Genomic DNA, 22,556 nt, shown 5'->3' on the forward strand with positions numbered 1-22,556 from the left:
AAAGACCCCTCCCACCCGGGATATTCTCTTCTTCACCACTATTACCAGACTCCTGAATGGCCCTCTTATGTGTTATACGTTTTAGTTACCATTGTATGAAGAGTCAAAAGTCCTGTTCCTTTTCACCAAACACCATTTATTTCACTTCCACAGCCTCTGCACAAAACTCTAACAACACACCACCTGATACAAGGGCCACCTAAAGCCCCTTTCCATATCAGTGTCAATCATTGGATACTTAACATAAATGAGACAACTAATTGCAATGTCTCTTAATGCATTACTGAACTCTTAACCCATTCCTTAACATTATGGACTGAACTGATCGCTGTACGCATCTTCTCCACTATGGTATACTCCGTATGCTTCACCCAACATCCAGGTTTACGTATTTACGTTGTGTATTTATCGTTATGTCCTATGTTTTTCATGCATGGAATGATCTGCCTGGACTGAACGCAGAACAATACTTTTCATTGTACCTCGGTACACGTGGCAATAAATCTAAATCAACCTCAAAATACAAATTGGCAAATTTACTTTCCTGTTTACTTAACAAATACCTGTCATTCAATGCCAACCTTTTCAGTCTCTTTCACCAAAGTTTAATTCCAGGCACAGAACATGCTGTGTTTAAAGAATTTAAGTGATGTATCAATTGTTTTGTCCAGCAGTTGCGAGCAGTATTTTGACTTCAGCAAAGGGATTGCTGAGACACACATTGAGATACACCAGGTGTTACTTGCCCTGTGACATGAAGGGGTGCTTTGAAGCCGTCAGTTATCAGTTGAGCTTGGTTTCTTCTGCTGAGCTGAATGGAGTTGGCGTTCTATGACTTGAGCAGGCCACATTTGGAGCTTCCTTGTTCATAACTTCCATTCTGGTAGTTCCATTTCACAACTTTTTTTTTAAAATTCGCTTATGGGCATTGTTGACGAGGCCAACATTTATTGCCCATCCCCAAATGCCCTTGATTGGTTATCTTCTAATTGATGTGTACACAAATGTTCACGAATCAAGAAAGCAAAAAAGGCATACATTGAAAATGAGCATCGAGTACATACCCAATTTTATCTACTCTCTTTTCTTTTAAGCTGACCAAAAATGCAATTAGCCACATCAGAATTCTCAATTAAGCCGCATGTAGCTAATGCAATGAAAAACACTGCTCGAGGGCTTGAATCATCTATTTTTCAATTTGCGCAAAATCAATGTGAAAATACCTTGGAGAAAAGTTTGAAACGCTCAACATTTAACATTCTTGCTGTTTTAGACCAATAATTTATTCAAGCATTGCCAACCATTTGCCAACATTCTTTTTCATGGACACTATGGACAAAAAAAATACATCAACAGAAAATCTAGCCCAAGCCATTGACTTATTCTAATTCAATAAGCTAGCGCTTATAGAAAAATAATGTTTAAAAACTTCAGACACATCCAAGTTCAATCCTGTGCTTTACAAAAACCTAACGTGCTCCCCAGTAGGAGTCTTTAAACTTCAATCAGTAACAAAGGCCGACATCAGCTTTCCTCTTTCTTAGCCCAAGGGTGTCAAGGTCGCATATATCAACTGAACTCAGTCTCACTCAGTCCAAGCTAGGACCTTTCAGATCATAAGACAGGGCATTTACACACACACACAAACAGGAAAAAGTTTCTAAACATAAAATAATTTCTCCAGACAAAGCATTTTGATGCTTGACATATCACTTGAACTGATCAGTTTCTGAGATTCCGCACACCAGACAGAGGAATTGTGTTATTCATTGGAGGACATCTCAAACTGAAATTTCAGTATATACGCTTAAAAGCAACACCAAAACCAGTGGGTTGTTAATTTTACTTTTAAATAAACCACTTTATGGGTGTTAGTGCCCTATGCAAAGTCATGTTATTGCAAACAGTGATTCCAAACATTTTTGCCTTTGTTTCCATGTGAATGTCAATCAACAGGCCTAGACCATAACAAATTATTTATTCATAAAATGTCATCAATTCTCAATTTCTAGGAGACCATCACAATCCCTTGAAATCTAGCAATGTATATTTGTCAAACAGAGTAACAAGATGCGTTTGATAAGGTTCCCCACGGTAGGCTATTGCAGAAAATACGGAGGCTGGGGATTGAGGGTGATTTAGAGATGTGGATCAGAAATTGGCTAGCTGAAAGAAGACAGAGGGTGGTGGTTGATGGGAAATGTTCAGACTGGAGTTCTGTCACAAGTGGAGTACCACAAGGATCTGTTCTGGGGCCGTTGCTGTTTGTCATTTTTATCAATGACCTAGAGGAAGGCGCAGAAGGGTGGGTGAGTAAATTTGCAAACGATACTAAAGTCGGTGGTGTTGTCGATAGTGTGGAAGGAAGTAGCAGGTTACAGAGGGATATAGATAAGCTGCAGTGCTGGGCTGAGAGGTGGCAAATGGAGTTTAATGTAGAGAAGTGTGAGGTGATTCACTTTGGAAGGAAAAACAGGAATGTGGAATATTTGGCTAATGGAAAAGTTCTTGAAAGTGTGGATGAGCAGAGGGATCTAGGTGTCCATGTACATAGATCCCTGAAAGTTGCCACCCAGGTTGATAGGGTGGTGAAGAAGGCCTATGGAGTGTTGGCCTTTATTGGTAGAGGGATTGAGTTCCGGAGTCAGGAGGTCATGTTGCAGCTGTACAGAACTCTGGTACGGCCGCATTTGGAGTATTGCGTACAGTTCTGGTCACCGCATTATAGGAAGGACGTGGAGGCTTTGGAGCGGGTGCAGAGGAGATTTACCAGGATGTTGCCTGGTATGGAGGGAAAATCTTATGAGGAAAGGCTGATGGACTGGAGGTTGTTTTCGTTAGAGAGAAGAAGGTTAAGAGGAGACTTAATAGAGGCATACAAAATGATCAGAGGGATAGATAGGGTGGACAGTGAGAGCCTTCTCCCGCGGATGGAAATGGCTAGCACGAGGGGACATAGCCTTAAACTGAGGGGTAATAGATATAGGACAGAGGTCAGGGGTAGGTTCTTTACGCAAAGAGTAGTGAGGCCGTGGAATGCCCTACCTGCTACAGTAGTGAACTCGCCAACATTGAGGGCATTAAAAAGTTTATTGGATAAACATATGGATGATAATGGCATAGTGTAGGTTAGATGGCTTTTGTTTCGGTGCAACATCGTGGGCCGAAGGGCCTGTACTGCGCTGTATTGTTCTATGTTCTATGGCTTGCTCCATTGCACAAAATAATAAAACATTACAAGATGATAGATATAAAGCAGGCAGCAAGCTCCTTTTAGGAGCAGTTAGCTAAGCTAAGACAAATGGACTCACCGGTCAACAAGTTTCTTTGCAAATCCAAAGTCTGTTAGCTTAATATGACCTTCTCTGTCCAGTAGAATATTTTCAGGTTTTAAGTCTCTGTAAACAATATCTTTGGCATGTAGATATTCTATTGCACACACAATCTCTGCAGAGTAAAAAAGTCCAGTACCATTGTTGAAACGTCCAAGGTTACGCAAGTAAGAAAACAGTTCTCCTCCAGGCACGTATTCCATTAACATATATAAAAAACGTTCATCATGATGTGTCCAGTACCTGTTGTTAAACATTGATAGATTAACACAGCAGAAAAATGATTATAAGACCATTGATCTTTCAACAGAAAAGTAAGAAAACGGCAAAATGAGATCCTAAATAAACAGCAAATATTCTCATCACAAAATAAGGACATCGTGAATTATAAATCAGTGGCTCTAAGCAAAATTCAACTAATTATTTTGGTGTTCCAATGATACAAAGCTAGATGGAAATGTAAGTTGTGAGGAGGGCACAGAGGCTGAAAGGAGCTATGGGAAACTCAAGTAAATGGTAACAAGATGGCATATAATGTGGGAAGTGTGAGGTTATTCACTTTGGTCTTAAAATAAAGACAAAATAATTTTTTAAAAGGCATGAAACTTGTAAATGTTGGTGTTCAAAGAACTCAAAAGTTAGCATGCAGATACAGCAAACAATTAGAAAGGCAAATGGCACATTGGCTTTACTGCAAGGTGATTGATACAGGGGAAGTTGTTTCAACAATTGCATAGGCTTGTATTAACACACCTAGAATACTGGGCCGTTTTTATCTCCATATTTAAGGGAGGGAGGATATACTTGCATTGGCGGTATTACAGCAAAGGTTAATGAAATTGGTCCAAACGAACGTATGAAAATACGAATTAGGAGCAAGAGGAATCCATTTAGCTTCTTGAGTCTGCTCCACCATTCAATAAGATCATGGCCTCAATGCCACGTTAAGCCGACCCCCGATACCCTTTGACTCCTTATTAGTCAATAATCTATCTATTTCTATCCCCACTTTGATATTCCATTCCCCTTGTACGAAATGACAAAATTCCATTTGCCTTCCTAACCCCTAACCATTAACTGTACCTGCATAGCAACTATTTTTGTCATTCATATACTAGGTTACCCAGATCCCGAATTCTGTAATCTCTTTTTATTTAGATAATATGCTGATTTTCTTTTACTGCTGCCAAACTGGACATTTTCCCACATTGTAAGGGCTGCATGGTAGCACAGTTGCTTCACAGCTCCAGGGTCCCAGGCTCAATTCCCGGCTTGGGTCACTGTCTTTGCGGAGTTGCACCTTCTCCCCGTGTCTGCGTGGATGTCCTCTGGGTGCTCCGGTTTCCTCCCACAAGTCCTGAAAGACGTAGGGGGCGCAATTCTCCCATCGGGAGTCGAAATGCCGACGCCGGAGACCGTTCCCAGCCCCCTATTCTCCCGCCCCTGGGGGGGTAGGAGCGGCGTCGCTTCATTTCCACGTCATTTCCTCCCCGAGGCCGCCCCGTAAGATGTCGGATGAATCTTGCGGGGCGGCGGAGGAAAGGAGGTCCTCCTTCAGAGAGGCCGGCCCGCCGATCGGTGGGCACCGATCGCGGGCCAGACCCCATTTGAGGCCCCCCCCCCTGGGTGTGGACGGCGCCTGCGGGAACCCGTCGTATTGGGCAGGCCACTGTTAGGTGAATTTAACATTCTAAATTCTCCCTCTGTGTACCCGAACGGGCGCCGGAATGTGGCGACCTGGGGCTTTTCACCATTACTTCATTGCAGTGTTAATGTAAGCCTACTTGTGACAATAAAGATTGTTATTACTCCATCTGCCAAATGTTTGCCCTTTCACTCAAATTATCTATATCCCTTATGTGCTCTTCCGGATGGAGGTACTGTGTCAGGACTGCCCCTTCCAGCCCTTAGCAACCTGAATATCACACTTGGCGTGGTCACCCTCTGTTCAAAAGCATCATACTGGTCAGGCTTTTTAAACTCTGAAGGAGCCTCCTCACCCGAGCTGTTCTGTCTGACTGCTAATGAACAGTCCATGCTGTGATTAACATCTTAAGGTTCAGATGCAGCAGATGAGGCGTTTGTTTCTTTATCTTTCCCTTCCAGCTTCAATGCATCTCTAGTACCCTCCATCAATCCTAACCACAATGTTTATAAACACCCTTATGATTGACAGCTCCTGACCACTTCAAAGCAGCCAAGTGGTTTAACTTTCTCTTCTGTAACTGCAGAAAGTACATCAGCATTGTTGAAGTGGTCAGGAGCTTCCAATCATAACTAGAATGTTTATAATGTTAATCAAGGGGGGGATGCATTAAAATGTGAAAGGAAGATAAATAAACAAATCTTCTGGCTGCGGTGTTGAAACCATTAAGCTGTCAATCAAAGGTTAGTTAAAGGCATTGACTGTGAAATTGAATGAATGCTTACCATTTCAAAGGACCTTATGGAATTTCAGACATCTGAAGTGCTGTGGTCATTCTAGGGAACCTCTGACAATTCAAAATGCAGCAGTTTACAATCATTCAGCTAAGGGAGGAGTAAGGAAAGGGAAAGTCCTCTTGCCTGGAATTTTCAATGAACTGTCTGATCTGAATCTGTCACAGAGTAGATCAGAGTGAGAACAACACTTCAGCGTTTAAACAGAGAGCTGCCGGAGGTCACTATGCCAAATGATCTTCAGGTTGCGCAGGGCTGGAAGTGGCAGTCCAGACACTGGACCCCCATTCTGGGAGTGGGTCCAGTGGTCCATCCATTACTCACAGCTTGAGCTCACCTAAACCCCAGATTCCTGGGGTACCCTCCCTTTGCATCCTGGCAGCGACAGAGGGGCATGGAAGCAGAGGGTACACCTCCTGACGCCCCTTAGGGTCCATCGTACCAGGCTAGGGTGTCAGTGTCAAAGTGCCAGTGCACAGTCGGCAATGCTCGGGGGCAGGACTGAAGGGGCGGGTGGGGCTCAGGGGGTCAGGCGAGGGAGGGGGGGGGCATGGTGGCAATGGTTATCATTGCTGCCTCACAGCGCCAGGCAACCGGCTTCAATTCCAGCCTTGGGGGGACAGTCTGTGTGAAGTTTGCACATTCTTCCAGTGTCTGAGTGGGTTTCCTCCGGGTACTCCGGTTTCCTCCCACAGTCCAAAGATGGACAGGTTAGGTGAATTTGCCATGCTAAATTCTCCCTCAGTGTCCAAAAGGTTAGGAGGGGTTACTGGGTTACGGGGATAGGGTGAGGGTGTGGATCTAGCTAGGGTGCTCTTTCATAAATTTGCATGGCAGAGATATGGGAACAGCACCTGGACGATACTCCTCGCACCAACAGGCATCAGTCCAGATTTTCTGCTGGCAGGAGGACTTAAAGTCTAGAAAGGAGAATCCTGTCCCGCATCTCTATCTTGGAAGGGAGACTTCTTATTCTTAAACTAAGCCCCCTAGCTTTAAGTTGCCTCAGGACTCATATGTTTCAATAAGATCACTTCTCCTTCCAAAGTGGAATGGGTGTAGGTCCAACCTGTTCAGTTTTTCTTCCCAAGATAAGACCTTAATTCCAGGAAATAGTCAAATGAACTACCAGGTACCCAAGCTGATAAATATACAAAATCCAGGTGCAATGTTACAGAGAAGTGCACTACTGGAGTTCATAAGGGCAGAAACTGGATATGGGCATAAAGAGGCATTATCGCATACGAATTTTGAGAAACACAGAATACAAAATTTACATAAAATGTCATCCACACCTAATGTAAATGTTGTTACCGTAAATGAATGACAAATTTTAAGCTGGTTTGATGTGACTGCACCCCATGTGGGCCTCAGACTTTTAAAAAAATAGTCAAAGCACCTGTGCAATCTACTGAAGATAAAAGTGTTGACATTTTTTTCAAAATGTTTCATTTTTCATGCAGAGCAACAATTCCCAGCATGATACATTTAGAACATGGAGTTCAATAAAGACAAAATAGAAAAATCAAGTGATTTACCTTAAAATTGCCAAACGTAAACTCAGCCATTCATGTTGAAGAGAAAACAGAAAAGTAAAAAATAATCTTTTATTATTGTCACAACTAGGCTTACATTAACATCGCAATGAAGTTACTGTGAAAAGCCCCTAGTCGCCAAACTCCGGCATCTATTCGGGTACACGGATGGAGAATACAGAATGTCCAATTCACATAACAGCATGCCTTTCGGGACACAAGGAAAACGTGTAGACTCCGCACAGACAGTGACCCAAGCAGGAATCAAACCTGGGACCCTGTAGCTGTGAAGCAACAGTGCTAACCACTGAGCTACCGTGCCACCCTACCAGCAACACTACCTAAATTGCACGCAAGTCTAATTGTCACACTGCATTAAGCACTCCTTCGACTGCACCTTCCAAACCCACGACCACTACCATCTAAAAGGACAAGTGCAGCAGATACCTGGGAACACCACCACCTGGAGGTTCCCTTCCAAGTCACTCACCATCCTGACTTGAAATTATATCGCTGGTTCTTCACGGTCGCTGGGGCAACATCCTGGAACTTTCTCCCTCACAGCACAGTGGATGTACCTATATCTCAAGGACTGCAGCGGTTCAAGAAGGCAACTCACCACCACCTTCTGATGGGCAACTAGGGATGGGATATAATGCTGGCCAAACCAACGACGCCCACATCCCATAAATGAATTTTAAAAAGTAGGCAAAATCACCTGAACTAAAGAGTTAGGAAAACAAAGGTGGTTTTAAGAGATTTATATCGGTAGTGGTAAACATTAGAAATGTGGTATTGTTTTAAGTTGGTTTAATGTTTCTGTGCCTGGAAGGGACCTATAGTTAAGATTCATGTTTGGCAAAGATGTTTGTGTGTGTGTGAACAAAGAACAAAGAAGAACAGGAACAGGTCCTTCGGCCCTCCAAGCCTGTGCCGATTAAGAGTCCCACCTGGACCAACCGCTTGTATCCTTCTGTACCCCGTCTGTTCATGTGCCTATCCAGATAAGTCTTAAAGGTCGCTAACGTATCTGCTTCAACCACCTCACTTGGCAGGCCACCACCACCCTCTGTGTAAAAAAAACTTTCCCCGCACATCTCCACTGAACCTGTCCCCCCTTTCCTTGAACTGGTGCTCCCTTGTAATTTTAAATTCCGCCCTGGGAAAAAGCCTCTCACTGTTCACCCTATCTATAACTTTAATAATTTTATAAAATTCTATCAGGTCGCCCGTCAGCCTCCGTCTCTCTAGGGAGAACAATCCCAGTTCATTCAACCATAGTTCATGAAATTTATAGTGCAGTGTACTCTCTCCAAAGCCTCCACGTCCTACTGGTAGTACGATGACCAGAATTGGACGCAGTATTCCAAATGTGGCCTAACCAATGTTCTATATAACTAACATAATTTTAAAGCTTTTATACTCGATACCCTGTCCTATGAAGGCAAGCATGCCATATGCTTTCTTTACCCCCATTTCCACCTGTGCTGCCAATTTTAAGGATCTGTGGACCTGCACGTGACGAATGTGATATAAAATAGTTACTTTAGAGATACTAGTTAATGTAATGTAGAAATAAGCCACTTTGATTTTTGCAGTTAGGGACAAAGGAATTTGGGACCGCATGGAAAAAGCAGGAAGAGGTGTGTCTATAAGAGTGAGGATGCATTGATAGGGGCCAGAGAAAGGGATTGGAAGTGAGCCAATCAGAATGGATTAAACAGGTCAGGAGGGACCTAGGCTGACCTATGTCCGTCGAGTATGTGAAACTTGATACCATTTGAACTGATTTTGCAGAGATTCCTTTGTCTGTTAGTTCAGTCGTTTTCTGGAGTGTAAGAGGCAGGACGTCCTGTTACATTCTGTAAGATGGTTAAGCTTGCAAGCTAAATAAATAACTTCTGTTTACGTGCGAATCCGTCTCAACTTTTATTGAGGCCAGACTGACAGAGAAAGAAAATAGGAGATCAACACACGCCGGGATCTCTCTGCGTCTCTATGCTTCGGATGGTTCTGCCATTTATTTTATAGCTCCCATCTGAATTGGATCTACCAAAATGCATCAGCTCGCATTTCTCCGGGTTAAATTTCAACTACCATTTCTTTGCCCAATTTTGCAGCCTATCTATATCCTGTTGTATTCTCGGACAATCTTCATCACTATCCGCAACTCCTGCGATCTTAGTATCATCCGCAAACTTGTTAATCAGACCTGCTACGTTTTCTTCCAAGTCATTTATATTTTTACAAAGAGCAGAGGTCCCAGTACTGATCCCTGCGGAACACAAGTAGTTACAGACCTCTATTCGGAAAAACACCCTTCCACTGCTACCGTCTATCTTCTATGGCCAAGCTAATTCTGAATCCATCCAGCTAGTTCACCCCTGACCCCATGGGATTTAATCTTTTGCACCAGCCTGCCAGGAGGGACCTTATCAAATGCTTTACTAAAGTCCATGTAGACAACAACCACAGCCCTTTCCTCGTCAATCATTTGTGTCACCGCCTCAAAAAATTCAATTAAACTAGCGAGACATGACCTCCCTCGTACAAAACCATGCTGTCTGTCGTTAATAAGACCATTCACTTCCATGTGCATAGATTCTATCTCTGAGAATCTTTTCCAATAATTTCACTATCACTGATGAAAAGCTCACTGGCCTATAATTACCCAGATTATCCTTGCAACCCTTCTTAAATAACAGTACAACATTAGCTATCCTCCAATCCTCTGGGATCTCATATGTGGCCAACGAGGGCACAAAGATTTCTGTTAGAGACCAGTGGGAGTTGATTTCAGTTCCAACTGGGATAGAGCTACAGCTTTGTTTTTTTTAATTTAGGGGCAATTTGAATGAATGAATGAAATAAAATGAAATGAAATGAAAATGAATGAATTTAGTGTGGCCAATTCACCTAGCCTGCACATCCTTTTTGGTTGTAGGGGCAAGATCCAACCAGACACAGAGAGAATGTGCAAATTACACATGGACAGTGACCCGGGGCCGGGATCGAACCCAGGTCCTCGGCACTGTGGTGCAGCAGTGCTAACCATTGTGACACCGTGCGGCCCTTGAGAGAGCTACAGCGTTAAGAGTAAATATAGTTGCTTGGCAACTAGAGGCCCTTGTAAGGAGAAAAAATTACTTTGTTCTTTAGTTTTAGCTGGAACAGCTCCCACACCTCCACCAAAAGCAGTAGTTTCAAAAGCTAAAGAAGGAATATGTCTTTTAGTTTTGTTGTAAGAAAAACCATACAATGGAATAATGGTTATCTAAAGAGCAGTTAGTTAACAAAACTAGAGAAATGAAAATAGTTTCCAGGTGGACTGACGTTAAAGATACAAGAACAGAGGAATAATCAGACAAGACAGACAGAACTGAAAAGAAGGCCAGAAAGACATCTGAAGTGATTTTCAGGTCTGTTAGATTTTACTAGAGTCTGTGAAACGATACCTGTGGGAATTGGTAGCTGAACCGCAAGTATGTAAAAGCAGAAAAGACCAAGAAATCCTGAAAGGGGTTGGTGTAAAATCCTGACCTGAATTCACTGGTAAACATAGAAAATAGGAGCAGAAGGAGGTTGTTTGGCCCTTCGAGCTTGCTCCATCATTCATTATGATCATGGCTGATCATACAACTCAATAGCTAATCCCACTTTCCCCCATATCCTTTGATCTCCTTCGCCTTAAGTGCTATATTTAACTGTTTCTTGAAAACATATACTGTTTTTGCCTCAACTACTTCCTGTGGTAACAAATTCCACACACACTCTGGGTGAAGAAATGTCCCCTCATCTCTGTCCGAAATGGTCTATCCCATATCCTCAACTGTGACCTCTGGCTTTGGACCCCCACCATCAGGAACATCCTTCCTGCATCTACCCTGTCTAGTCCTGTTAAGATTTTGTAAGTTTCTATGAGATCCTCCCCTCATTCTTCTGAACTCCAGTGAATATAATCCTAACCGATTCATTGTCTCCTCATACGATAGTCCTGCCATTCCAGGAATCAATCTGGTAAACCTTTGCTGCATTCCCTCGAGAGCAAGAACCTCCTCCTCAGATAAGAGACCAAAACTACACATGGGTGTGGCCTCACCAGGGCCCTGCATATTTGCTCCTGTAGTTGAATCCTCTCGTTATGACCACCTGCTGTATCTGCATGCTTAGCTTCAGTGACTGCTGTCTGCCATTCATTTGCCCAAATTACACTGATGGATCTCTGCCTCCTCCTCACAGCTCACCCGCCCACCCAACATAGTATTATCTGTAGAAATGAAGCAAAGCTCTGTTCGCAAGAGTCTTTGGAAAAGGTAGGTTGGATTTTAGGATGCAAACCGCTAATGGAAAGCAAATTTATGGAGAGAAGATTTTAAAGCTTGTTTTGGGGATTAGAGTTTGGAGACTCTCATATGACAATCATCTGGGGAAATGCAAAGGAGAAATCCATGGACACTAACTTGGGTTCAGACTGAAATTTGTGTTTGACCACAGCCAATCTTTGTCTTCTTAAAAAAAAAAGGGACTTTGTATGCTAACGAGACAATTGTAGTTTCAAATTTACTGTGTCATCTGTTATTAATCTTAAAACCTCTGTGTAATTGTTAATCAAAAGGGGGAGTAAAAGAGTATTTATTATAATGCCATTTTTCCATGTTTAATACATTTTTGTTAAAACTAATCAGCAGTCCTGTGACTCCATTTCTTCACATTTGATTTAAAAAAAGTAAAGATACGGTCTTCTGGGATCTTCCTGTCCAGTTATAACATCAACTGGGATCATAATAAGCTTACTTACAGCCTTATAAGAAATGGATGATGGATCTCAGTTAGGATGCTTTTCTCATTATGCACGTGCTGTTCCTGCTTAAGCCGAATTACATCAGGAATGCTCATCACTTTCAAAGCACAGTATTCTCTTGTCTTCTTGTCTTTGACCAGAAGTACTCGCCCAAAGGTTCCAGTCCCTGATAAAATAGCAGAAAGATGATGATCAGAGTCACTGAAAATCCAGATACAGAAAATAGTCACAGAACCCATCTGAACATTTCAAATTTGAAAAAAACAATTTTCAAGTTTGCATCAAAAACTTGTTGGTTTACCTGCAGAGACATTTCCAATTTTAATGTATCACTCAATAAAACATTAAAATCTTGAATAGAATCAGAGAATGGTTACAACAAAGAAAGAAGGAGGTCAAAGTAGGAAGCCAAAGTATGGCTATTTCTGTTCAACACTGCTGGCAGCATTCAAAATGCTCAACAGCACCTGCAGCAATACACCAGATAATCGCAAGTCTGAAATATCAAGCCCAGAAACATTGCTATCAACAAACTAAAAATGATAGATGTTCACCTCAGCTATCTGTTGTTTATGTGGCGACTACCAACATGACTTGTGCAAATTAACTCCATTTGATATATATCTCTTTGGCTGCAACATTCGGCCTCATTGGTCAGGTACGTATTTGATTTAGGCTAAAACAAGCAAGTTGTAAAGATAATCAATAACATTTTATTAAGAAGTAGGAGCAGTCAAGCCTCAATCTTAGTTATGTGAGGGTCACAGCAGCGACTGCTGATGCCACTCGATGGGCAGTATTCATTCCAGACATCCATAAAGGACACCAGTAAAGTTTCACACCCAAGCATCTGATCATCATTCGGAGTCAAATATGATAAAAGGTGCCCATTCCCAATACTCTCCATAATGAGGACATAATGTTATCTGCAAGGAACTGAAATATTGCTTACTCAACTTGACACGACCAAATTGGGAGGTGGTATTGGCAACAGTTTGCAAAATGTTTGCAGTTTATATGAGAGGGAATTGTATTGAATACGTGCTATGTTGCTGGATAGTCAGTTGATCACCATCACTTAGTGATCATACCATCAAGGCTGTTAAATATATTGGTTGCAACCAAGCAAGTGGTGCACACTAGAACATTGGATGCAGCAAATGTGGGAAATCTCTGACCATACATGTAATTGTCAGCATCAAAGTTGCCACTTTCAAATAAATTTACAGATATACCACAATGACATATAATAATGACCCTAAAAACTAAAATATAAGTTTCTTTATTAAATACAATTTACACCTTAGGCAACAAATGCAACAGTTCTGGTCCAAATAGGTCCACAGCATGTTTGCAATAAAAATGGTTGGCTGTATTGAAAGTTTTGGAAAAGGAAGTTGGTCAGCAAATTTTGATAATGTGGCAAACATTAATGAAATGAGAAAATGGCAGGCACGTTGAGGTCAACAAAGAAAAAAAAATGCACTTACTTTTGTTGCCATGAAGCTTTAACAAATAACACATGCACAAACTGCCCAAAGACCACTGAGATCATTATCCAAATTCTCAAAAGGTCACTGACAATTCCAAAAGGATGCAAGGAAAATGGAAACATTTAATTTTGTTCCTGAGGTGTGGGACGTCAGTGATTGTTGTCCCGAGAGGATCAAGAGTTAACCAGGTACCATCTGCTTGCCATCATTTAACTTTTCCAACTCCCCATCTTAAACAGTGCCCTCAGCCTGCTTTCTGTCACTTGCTGGCCATTGATGAAGATTTTGAATGGTTACCCAAGGTTCTCCAGCAGCCAAGCCTGATTTCTTTTCCTCAAACGCAGCATTGCTTTATCAAGTCAACTGGAGTTTGAATGAAGTGATTCAGAATCAATTCCTTTGTGTAACATGTACTTCGGCCCAATTTGTTCAATTTGACTTGCCTTCAGAAGCAAAAAAATCTCTGCCAAAATTTGACTTGGTAACATCAGTGATGAAAGTGCATCAGTATTAGAGGTGTGAAGGTGGCACCATGGCACAGTGGTTAGCATTTCTGCCTCACAGCACCAGAGACACGGGTTCAATTCCCGACTTGGGCAACTGCATGGAATTTGGTTTCCTCTGGTTTACTCCCACAGTCCAGAGATGTGCAGATTAGGTGGATTGGCCATGCTAAATTTCTCCTTAGTGTCCAGGGATGCACAGGTTAGGTTAGGGGGAATAGGGCATGGGAGTGGGCCTAGGTAGGGTGCTCTTTCAGGATTGGTGCAAACTCGATGGGTTGAATGGCTTCCTTCTGCACTGGAGAGATTCTATGACTCTAAGTAGGCTACAATCTCAATACGCAAAGGCTCAGGTTCTTACTAACCAATTTACTAGTCATATTTCTTGGAGAGCATCAGAGACCATGGTGCATCTAGACTTCAGGAAGACATTTTAACACTGCAACACAGCAGATTGATTTCTGAGGCACTTCCCCAGGGCTTAGATAGTATTAGGTTAGATTGGCAGATGGCCAAAATAATTGCTAATGTTGAATTTTCTGCGATACAATAGTGTAAAAGTCATTACAATTCCAATACACTTTGGCTTCATAGTCATCATTGGACTTCATCTTTGCCTGTCTATGTGAGTGGAATGAGTTGATTGGACCTAAAGAAACTGTATGGAATGTTAGTGTTAGAACTGAAAGAAAGGTTTAAATATCATTTTCATTTCTTTTAATAAAGTTGGTTTATAAAATAGCCCCATTTCTATATTATCACTCCTGGAACAAATCAATCGTTCCGCACCACATTAAAACTGGTTATGGCATCTGATCCAGCCTCTGAACCTCTGCTGAGAGGTGACCAGGCACCCATAACACTCTGCAAATGACAAGTGAATGGAGTAGCAAATTATGCAATCAATGTGCAAAAAACAAAAATGGACTCGGAAAGAGGCACTTAATTCAGTGGGCAGATAGATGACAGGTATTCTTCAACACTGAACTTTAAAGTTATGATATAAGAGCATGTTTTGCTTATCAAATGGTAAAAGGCTCGAGACAGTAGAGCAGGGAAGTGGTTCATCTGCTGCTGAAACCCATATATATGTGAACATATATGTGAAATACCACCTATACTACCTTCCAAGGGAGTTCACTTCAGCCATGATCACAGCAGTCTATATCCCTCCCCAGGTGGAAGTGAAGAAGGCGCTTGTTGAATTGTACAACGCGAGAAAAAAACCATGAACAGGATACCTGGAGACCTTGTTCATCGTGGACGGGCATTTCAACCAAGCCAACCTCAAGCATGTACTGCCAAAATTCCACCTACACTGGAGGCAGGAAGGGTCCCGGAGGACTGGAAGGTGGCTAATGTAACACCACTGTTTAAGAAGGGAGGGAGGCAGAAGATGGGAAATTCTAGGCTGGTTAGCCTGACTTCGGTCATTGGTAAGATTTTAGAGTCTGTTATTAAAGATGAGATCACGAAGTACTTGGAAGTGCACGGTAAAATAGGACTGAGTCAGCACGGCTTTGTCAATGGGAGGTAGTGTCTAGCAAATGAGTTCTTTGAGGAGGTAACAAGCAAGTTAGACAAAGGATAATCAGTGGACATGATTTATTTAGATTTTCAGAAGGTCTTTGACAAGGTGCCGCATAGGAGACTGTTAAATAAGTTAAAAGCCCATGGTGTTAAGGGTAAAATCCTGACATGGATAGAGGGCTGGCTGACTGGCAGAAGGCAAAGAGTAGGGATAAAGGGGTCTTTTTCAGGATGGCAGCCGGTGACTAGTGGTGTGCCTCAGGGGTCTGTGCTGGGACCACAACTTTTTACAATATACATTAATGATCTGGAAGAAGGTACTGAAGGCACTGTTGCTATGTTTGCAGATGATACAAAGATTTGTAGAGGGACAGGTTGTATGTAGGAAGCAAGGAGGCTGCAGAAGGACTTGGGCAAGCTAGGAGAGTGGGCAATGAAGTGGCAAGTGAAATACAATGTGGAAAAGTGGAAGGAAGAATCTAGGCATAGACTATTTTCTAAATGGGGAAATGCTTCGGAAATCAGAAGCACAAAGGAACTTGGGAGTCCTTGTTCACGATTCTCTTCAGGTTAATGTGCAGGTTCAGTCACCAGTTGAGAAGGCAAATGCAACGTTAGCATTCATGTCAAGAGGACTAGAATACAAGACCAGGGATGTACTTCTGAGGCTGTATAAGGCTCAGGTCAGACCCCATTTGGAGTATTGTGAGCAGTTTTGGGCCCCATATCTAAGGAAGGATGTGCTGGCCTTGGAAATGGTCCAGAGGAGGTTCACAAGAATGATCCCTGGAATGAAGAACTAGTCATATGAGGAACGTTTGAGGACTCTGGGTCTGTACTCGTTAAGAGTTTAGAAGGATGAGAGGGGGTCTTATTGAAACGTACAAGATACTGCGAGGCCTGGATAGAATGGACGTGGAGAGGATGTTTCCAATTGTAAGAACAACATCTCAGATTAAAGGGTCGATCCTTTAAAACAGAGATGATGAGGAATTTCTTCAGCCAGAGGATGGTGAATCTATGGAACTCATTGCCGCAGAAGGCTTTGGAGGCCAATTCACTGAGTGTCTTTAAGACAGAGATAGATAGGTTCTTGATGAATAAGGAGATCAGGAGTTATGGGGAGAAGGCAGGAGAATGGGGATGAGAAAAAAATCAGCCATGATTGAATGGCGGAGCAGACTCGATGGGCCAAGTGGCCTAATGCTGCTCCCATGTCTTATGGTCTTAACACATCTCCTGCCACAACAGGAGCCCCAGCACCCTTGACCACTGCTACACAAACATCAAGGGTGCCTACCCCTCCAACCCCCAACCACATTTCGTTGAACAAGACCACAAGATGGTGCTCTTTCTCCCAGCGTGTAAGCAGAAACTTAAGCGGGAGAACATGGTTAAGAAGGTCGTGCAATGCTGGTCCGATGCAACGGAAGAGCTCCTACGTGACTGGTTGGAGTCAGTTAGCTGGTTCATATTCAAGAACTCAACGATCAACCAGGACGAGTATTCCACTCCCGTCACAGACTCAGTAAGTGTGTCAAAGACTGCATGCCAAAGAAGTTAGCATGTGCGTTCCCCAACCGGAAAATATGGTTCAACCAGGAGATCCACTCCCTACTGAAGTCCAGGTCTGCGGCATTCAAGACGGGTGACCGTGACCTACACAATGAATCTAGGTACGACCTCCACAAAGCCATCAGCGACACCAAGAGACAACACGAAGCTAAGCTAGGATCCCAGACCAACGAAACGACTCTTGTCGGTTGTGCCAAGACTTAAACAATATAATGGGCTACAAAGAAAAGCAGAGTAGAATCCCTGGCAACAGAGCATCACTCTCCAATGAACTCAATGCTTTTTTTGAGCAGGAAGCAACAAACCGTTAACTCCATCAAAAGCGTCAAACACACCCATATCTACCGTCAGTCTCAAAAGTCAGATCGACCTTCTTGAAAGTGAACCCACGGAACACTAACAGGCTCTGATGGAACCCCCAGTCGCGCACTCAGAACCTGCGCGGACCAACTGGTGGAAGAACGAGGCAACGTGCCTCAACAGCTACCGTTTGGTGGCCCTGACATCTATCATTATGAAGTGCTAGTCATATCAGCTCTAACTTCCAGATTACCGTGATCCACTACAATTCGAATACCACCACAACTGGTCCACAACAGACACCATCTCCCTGGCCCTACACTCATCCCTGGTACATCTCGACAACAAGGACGCCTATGTCCGACTCCTATTCATTGACTACAGCTCTGCCTTCAACACCATAATCCCTGCCAAGCTCATATCCAGACTCCAAAACCTAAGACTTGGCTCCTCCCTCTGCAATTGGATTCTCGACTTTGTGATCCACAGACCACAATCAGCAAGGATAAACAGCGACACCTCCTCCACGTTAGTCCTCAATAATAGGGCCCAGCAAAGGCTGTGTGGTTAACCCCCCACTGTACTCCTTATACACACACACGACTGTGGGGCAAAATTTGGCTCCATCTGCATCTACAAGTTTGCTGATGCCACAACTGTCGTGGGTTTGATCTCAAATAATGAGTCAGAGTACAGGAGAGAGATAGAGAATCTATACCTATGCGGAATCTGCACGTTCTTCCTGTGTCTGCGTGGGTTTCCTCCGGGCGCTCCCGTTTTCTCCCACAAGTCCCAAAAGACGTGCTTGTTCGATGAATTGGACATTCTGAATTTTCCCTCAGCATACCCGAACAGACGCCAGAGTGTGGCGACTAGGGGCTTTTCACAATAACTTCATTGCAGTGTTAATGTAAGCCTACTTATGACAATAATGAAGATTATTATTATAGTGGCATGGTGCAATGGCAACAATCATGCCTTCAATGTTAGCAAAACTAAGGAGCTGATCATCAACTTCAGGAATCAAAGGTGCCGTGGTGGAGGTGGCTGGCAGCTTCAAATTTCTAGCGTAAAGAACAAAGAAAATCCAGGACATGTGCAAGTCTGTCTTCAAGGAGCCATCAAATCATGGTGATACATTTCTGAAGAGTAACCAAATCCTCACGCTAACCGTGTCAAAGGCCTTAATCTGGTTAATAAACATGGTGTAGAGCAGTGTTTTTCAAACATCTTTGCCTGGGACCCATTTGTACCAACCAGCCATCCTTCAGGACCCCCAGAGGCCAACCCACGCGACCCACACCGGCCAACCTTTGCGACCCACACCGACTGACCTTCGCATCCCACCATTTTCACTAAACTTTAATGTGACAGGTGAGCTGCTTGGTCCTCAGGATCTCACTTGCTTTGTTATTCAATGCTACATTTCTGGTGACTTCAGCGGATGATTTAAGATGAGGTTTGTCCCTCAGTCTCCTCTGTTCCAAGGAAAACAATACCGGTTTATCCAATCACTCTTCATAATTAAAACTCTCCAGCCCAGCCAACATCCTGGTAAATGTGTAGTCTTCAAATGTCTTTGAAGTTTTGAGGGTTTTAAACTTCCATTTGCCAGTGCTTCCCTGCTACATAAAACACACAAGAACTTTGAATCCTAATTTGCAGTGACACAATGAATAACCCATACTTCAAGAAATCATCTTTATGCTGCTTTGTTCCTGTTTTCAGCTTCTTCTTCTTCATGGGTTGTTCACCAGAGGCCCAAGAGTTCACACCAGTGCTGCGGGCAGCGGCAAAATGGAGGAATTTCTCTTGTGCCCAGAACATGTGACTTCAGCGCGTGATATGAGCTCTGCCACCATTTCCGGTGGCAAGACTTTGTCGTTTACTGAAAAAGAAAACTGGCCTTGAACAGCGTGGCGACGTCAGGAGGGGGTGGTCCATCCCGCTGGACTCCATAACGGCACACTGCTTGATCCAGCACACACACGCGGGATGACTGGCAATCTCACAAGCCCGGAGCAGCAGGCATTTTTAAAAGCCGATTGTGGCCATTAGTAATCGGGAACACTGTAACTGAGCGGCTCAACCTTCCCGAAACCTGCCTGCAACCCACCGTGGGTCGCAACCGAGTTTGAAAACCCCTGGTGTAGAGGTCCATGTTCTGTTCTTGACATTTCTGTTGGAGCTGTCTCACTGCAAACACATCAGTGGTTCCTTGACCTTTTCAAAAACTGACTTTCTCGAAGCAGATCCTGGTTGAGATGTTGCACGAAGCGGTTAGCACACATTCTGACAAAAGATTTTGCAGGCGATGGAGAGAAGGGAGATCCTTCTATGAATGTCACAAGATTGGTGATTTAATCTCTCCTTGTACAGCGGTCAATAGAGGCGTCCCTGCATTCTTTAGTGATAGTTCTTTGCTTCCACATAGACAGAGTTCAGCCAGCCTCTTGACCAGTCCGCCAGCCTTATAGACCTGAGCTGAAGGAGCTACACTCCGTAAGTTAGTGATTCCAAACAAACCTGTTGGATTTTAACCTGGTGTTGTAAGACTTCTTGCTGAGCTGGGATAGCATCAGTTCCTGGAGCTTTCCAGCTAGACAGGAGTTTGACTGGTTCATTGTTTCTAACAGTGCGGGAAGGTCATCAAGGGAACAGATGGCAACATATGGCAGTCTGCTGATTGTGACTCATAGAAGTCTACAGCACAGAAAAGGCGCTTCAGCCCACCACGTCCGAGCCGGTCAAAGACAACCTAACTATTCTAATCCCATTTTCCAGTACTTGGCCCACAGCCTTGTATGCCTCGGCATTGCAAGTGCACATCTACATACTTCTTAAATGTTGAGGGTCTCTGCCTCCACCACCCTTTCAGGCAGTGAGTTCCAGACTCCCACTGCCATCTGGGTGAAAAAGCTTTTCCTCACATCCTCCTCTAAACCTCTTGCTCTTCACCTTAAATTCATGCCCCCTTATCATTGATCCCTCCACCGGGGAAAAAGTTTATTCCCGTCTACTCTATCTATGCCCCTCATAATTTTATACATCTCAATCAAGTCGCCCTTCAGTCTGCTCTGAGGAAAACAATACCAATCTATCCAATCTCTCTTCATAATTAAAACTCTCCGGCCCCAGCAACATCCTGTTAAATCTCCTCTGCACCCTTTCCAGGGCTATCATATCCCTCCTATAACATGGATTCCAGAACTGCACACAATACTCGAGCTGTGGCCTAACCAATGTTATATACAGTTCCAGCACAACCTCTCTGTTCTTAAACTCTATGCCTTGGCTAATAGATGCAAGTATACCATTAGCCTTGCTGACCACTGCATCTACTTCTCTGCTACCTTAAGGTCCCTCTGATTCCCGGTGCTTCCTCAAGTCCTCCTGTTCATCATGAATTCCCTTGCCTTGTTTGTCCTGCCCAAGTGCATCACCTCACACGTATTCGGATTGAATCCCATGTGTCACTGATCAGCCCATCTGACCAGCCTGTCTACATCCTCCTGTAATCAAAGGCTATCCTCCTCACTATTTACCAGCCCACCAATTTTCATGTCATCTGCAAATCAACCCTCCTATATTCATGTCTAAATCATTTATATGAACCACAAACAGCAAGGGCCCCAACACTGATCCATGCAGGACCCCGCTGGACACAGGGGGCGCGATTCTCCGCTCCCACGCCGGTTTGGAGATTCGCCTGGCGCGCCATTTTCCCCCGGACGCCGGTCCGACACCCTCCCGCGATGCACCCAAGCGGCGAGAACGGCCCCGTCAAGTTCTGCACGGCGCAGGACGGAGAATCTCCCAGGTCACCCAAAATGGCGATTCTCCACTACACCGGCTATTCTCCGGCCCGGATGGGCCGAGCGGCCTGCCCAAAACGACAGCTTCCCGCCGGCGCCATGCACACCTGGTCGCTGCCGGCAGGGGGCGGCCTGTGGGGGGACGAGGGGGGGGGGGGTGCTTTCACCGGGGATGCACTCAAAAGGGGTCTGGCCCACGATTGGTGCCCACCAATCGGCGGGCCGGCCTCACTGAAGGAGGAGCTCCTTTCCTCCGCACCCCGCAAGATCCATCCGACATCTTCTTGCGGGGCGGACGGCAACCACGCATGCGCGGGTTAGCGCCAGTTAGGCGGCGGATGACGAGGCACGCGCTAATGACGCTGCTTTAGCGACACGCCCCCCCCCCCCCCCCGGGTTTCTCGCGGCCCCGATCCTAGCCCACTTTCAGGCCCTGAATCGGTCGAGATCGGGGCCGTTTCGCGCAGTCGTGAACCTCGACGGTGTTCACGACGGCGTGGGCACTTAGTCGCTGGTGCGGAGAATCACGCCCAGGTTTCCAGTCAGAAAAACACCGCTCGACCATCACCATCTGCTTCCCGCCACTTAACCAATTCTGGACTCAGCCAATCCTGGATCCAATTTGCCAAATTTCCTTGGATCCCATGGGCTCTTATCTTCGCTATCAGTCTCCCATGTGGGACCTTATCAAAAGCCTTGCTGAAGTCCAACTAAACTACATCAAATGCATTGCCCTCATCTACACTAATCACCTCAATCAAGTTGGTCAGACATAACCACCCTTTAACAAAACCACACTGACTGTACTTGATTAATCCCTGCCTCTCCAAATGCAGATTAATTCAGTCTCTCAAAATTACTTCAAATAGTTTCCCCATCACTGCCGTTGAGACTGACTGGCTGGTAGTTTATGGTTTATCTTTTTCTCTCTTCTTGAATAATGGTACCACGTTGGCTAACCTCCAGTCCTCCGGCACCTCTCCTGTGGCCAGATGATCTTCATTGATGATGAAAGCTTGTGACGACAGCTCATGGATGGCATTAAAATCTCACTAATAGAACATAAAACAGTACAGCACAGTACAGGCCCTTCAGCCCACGATGTTGTGCCGACCATTTATCCTAATCTAAGATCAACCGAACCTACACCCTTTCAATTTACTGCTGTCCGTGTGCCTATCCAAGAGTCGCTTAAAATGTTCCTAATGACTCTGACTCCACCACCTCCACCGG

The 22,556-nt window shown here is 44.1% G+C and overlaps 1 protein-coding gene across 2 annotated transcripts in view; it reads right to left on the reverse strand.

Moving 5' to 3' along the window:
* prkx (protein kinase X-linked) overlaps positions 1-22,556 on the reverse strand; it is a 124,685-nt gene that overhangs the window by 68,299 nt on the left and 33,830 nt on the right. For both annotated transcript variants that reach the window (XM_072477357.1, XM_072477356.1), the window contains exons 2-3: positions 12,105-12,273; positions 3,312-3,575 (exon numbers count right to left, since the gene is read on the reverse strand). In XM_072477357.1, coding sequence (XP_072333458.1) covers positions 3,312-3,575; positions 12,105-12,273 — 433 coding nt within the window. The remainder of the gene's footprint in view (positions 1-3,311; positions 3,576-12,104; positions 12,274-22,556) is intronic.

Source organism: Scyliorhinus torazame, chromosome 15, assembly GCF_047496885.1.
Source record: "Scyliorhinus torazame isolate Kashiwa2021f chromosome 15, sScyTor2.1, whole genome shotgun sequence".
Lineage (NCBI taxonomy): Eukaryota > Metazoa > Chordata > Chondrichthyes > Carcharhiniformes > Scyliorhinidae > Scyliorhinus > Scyliorhinus torazame.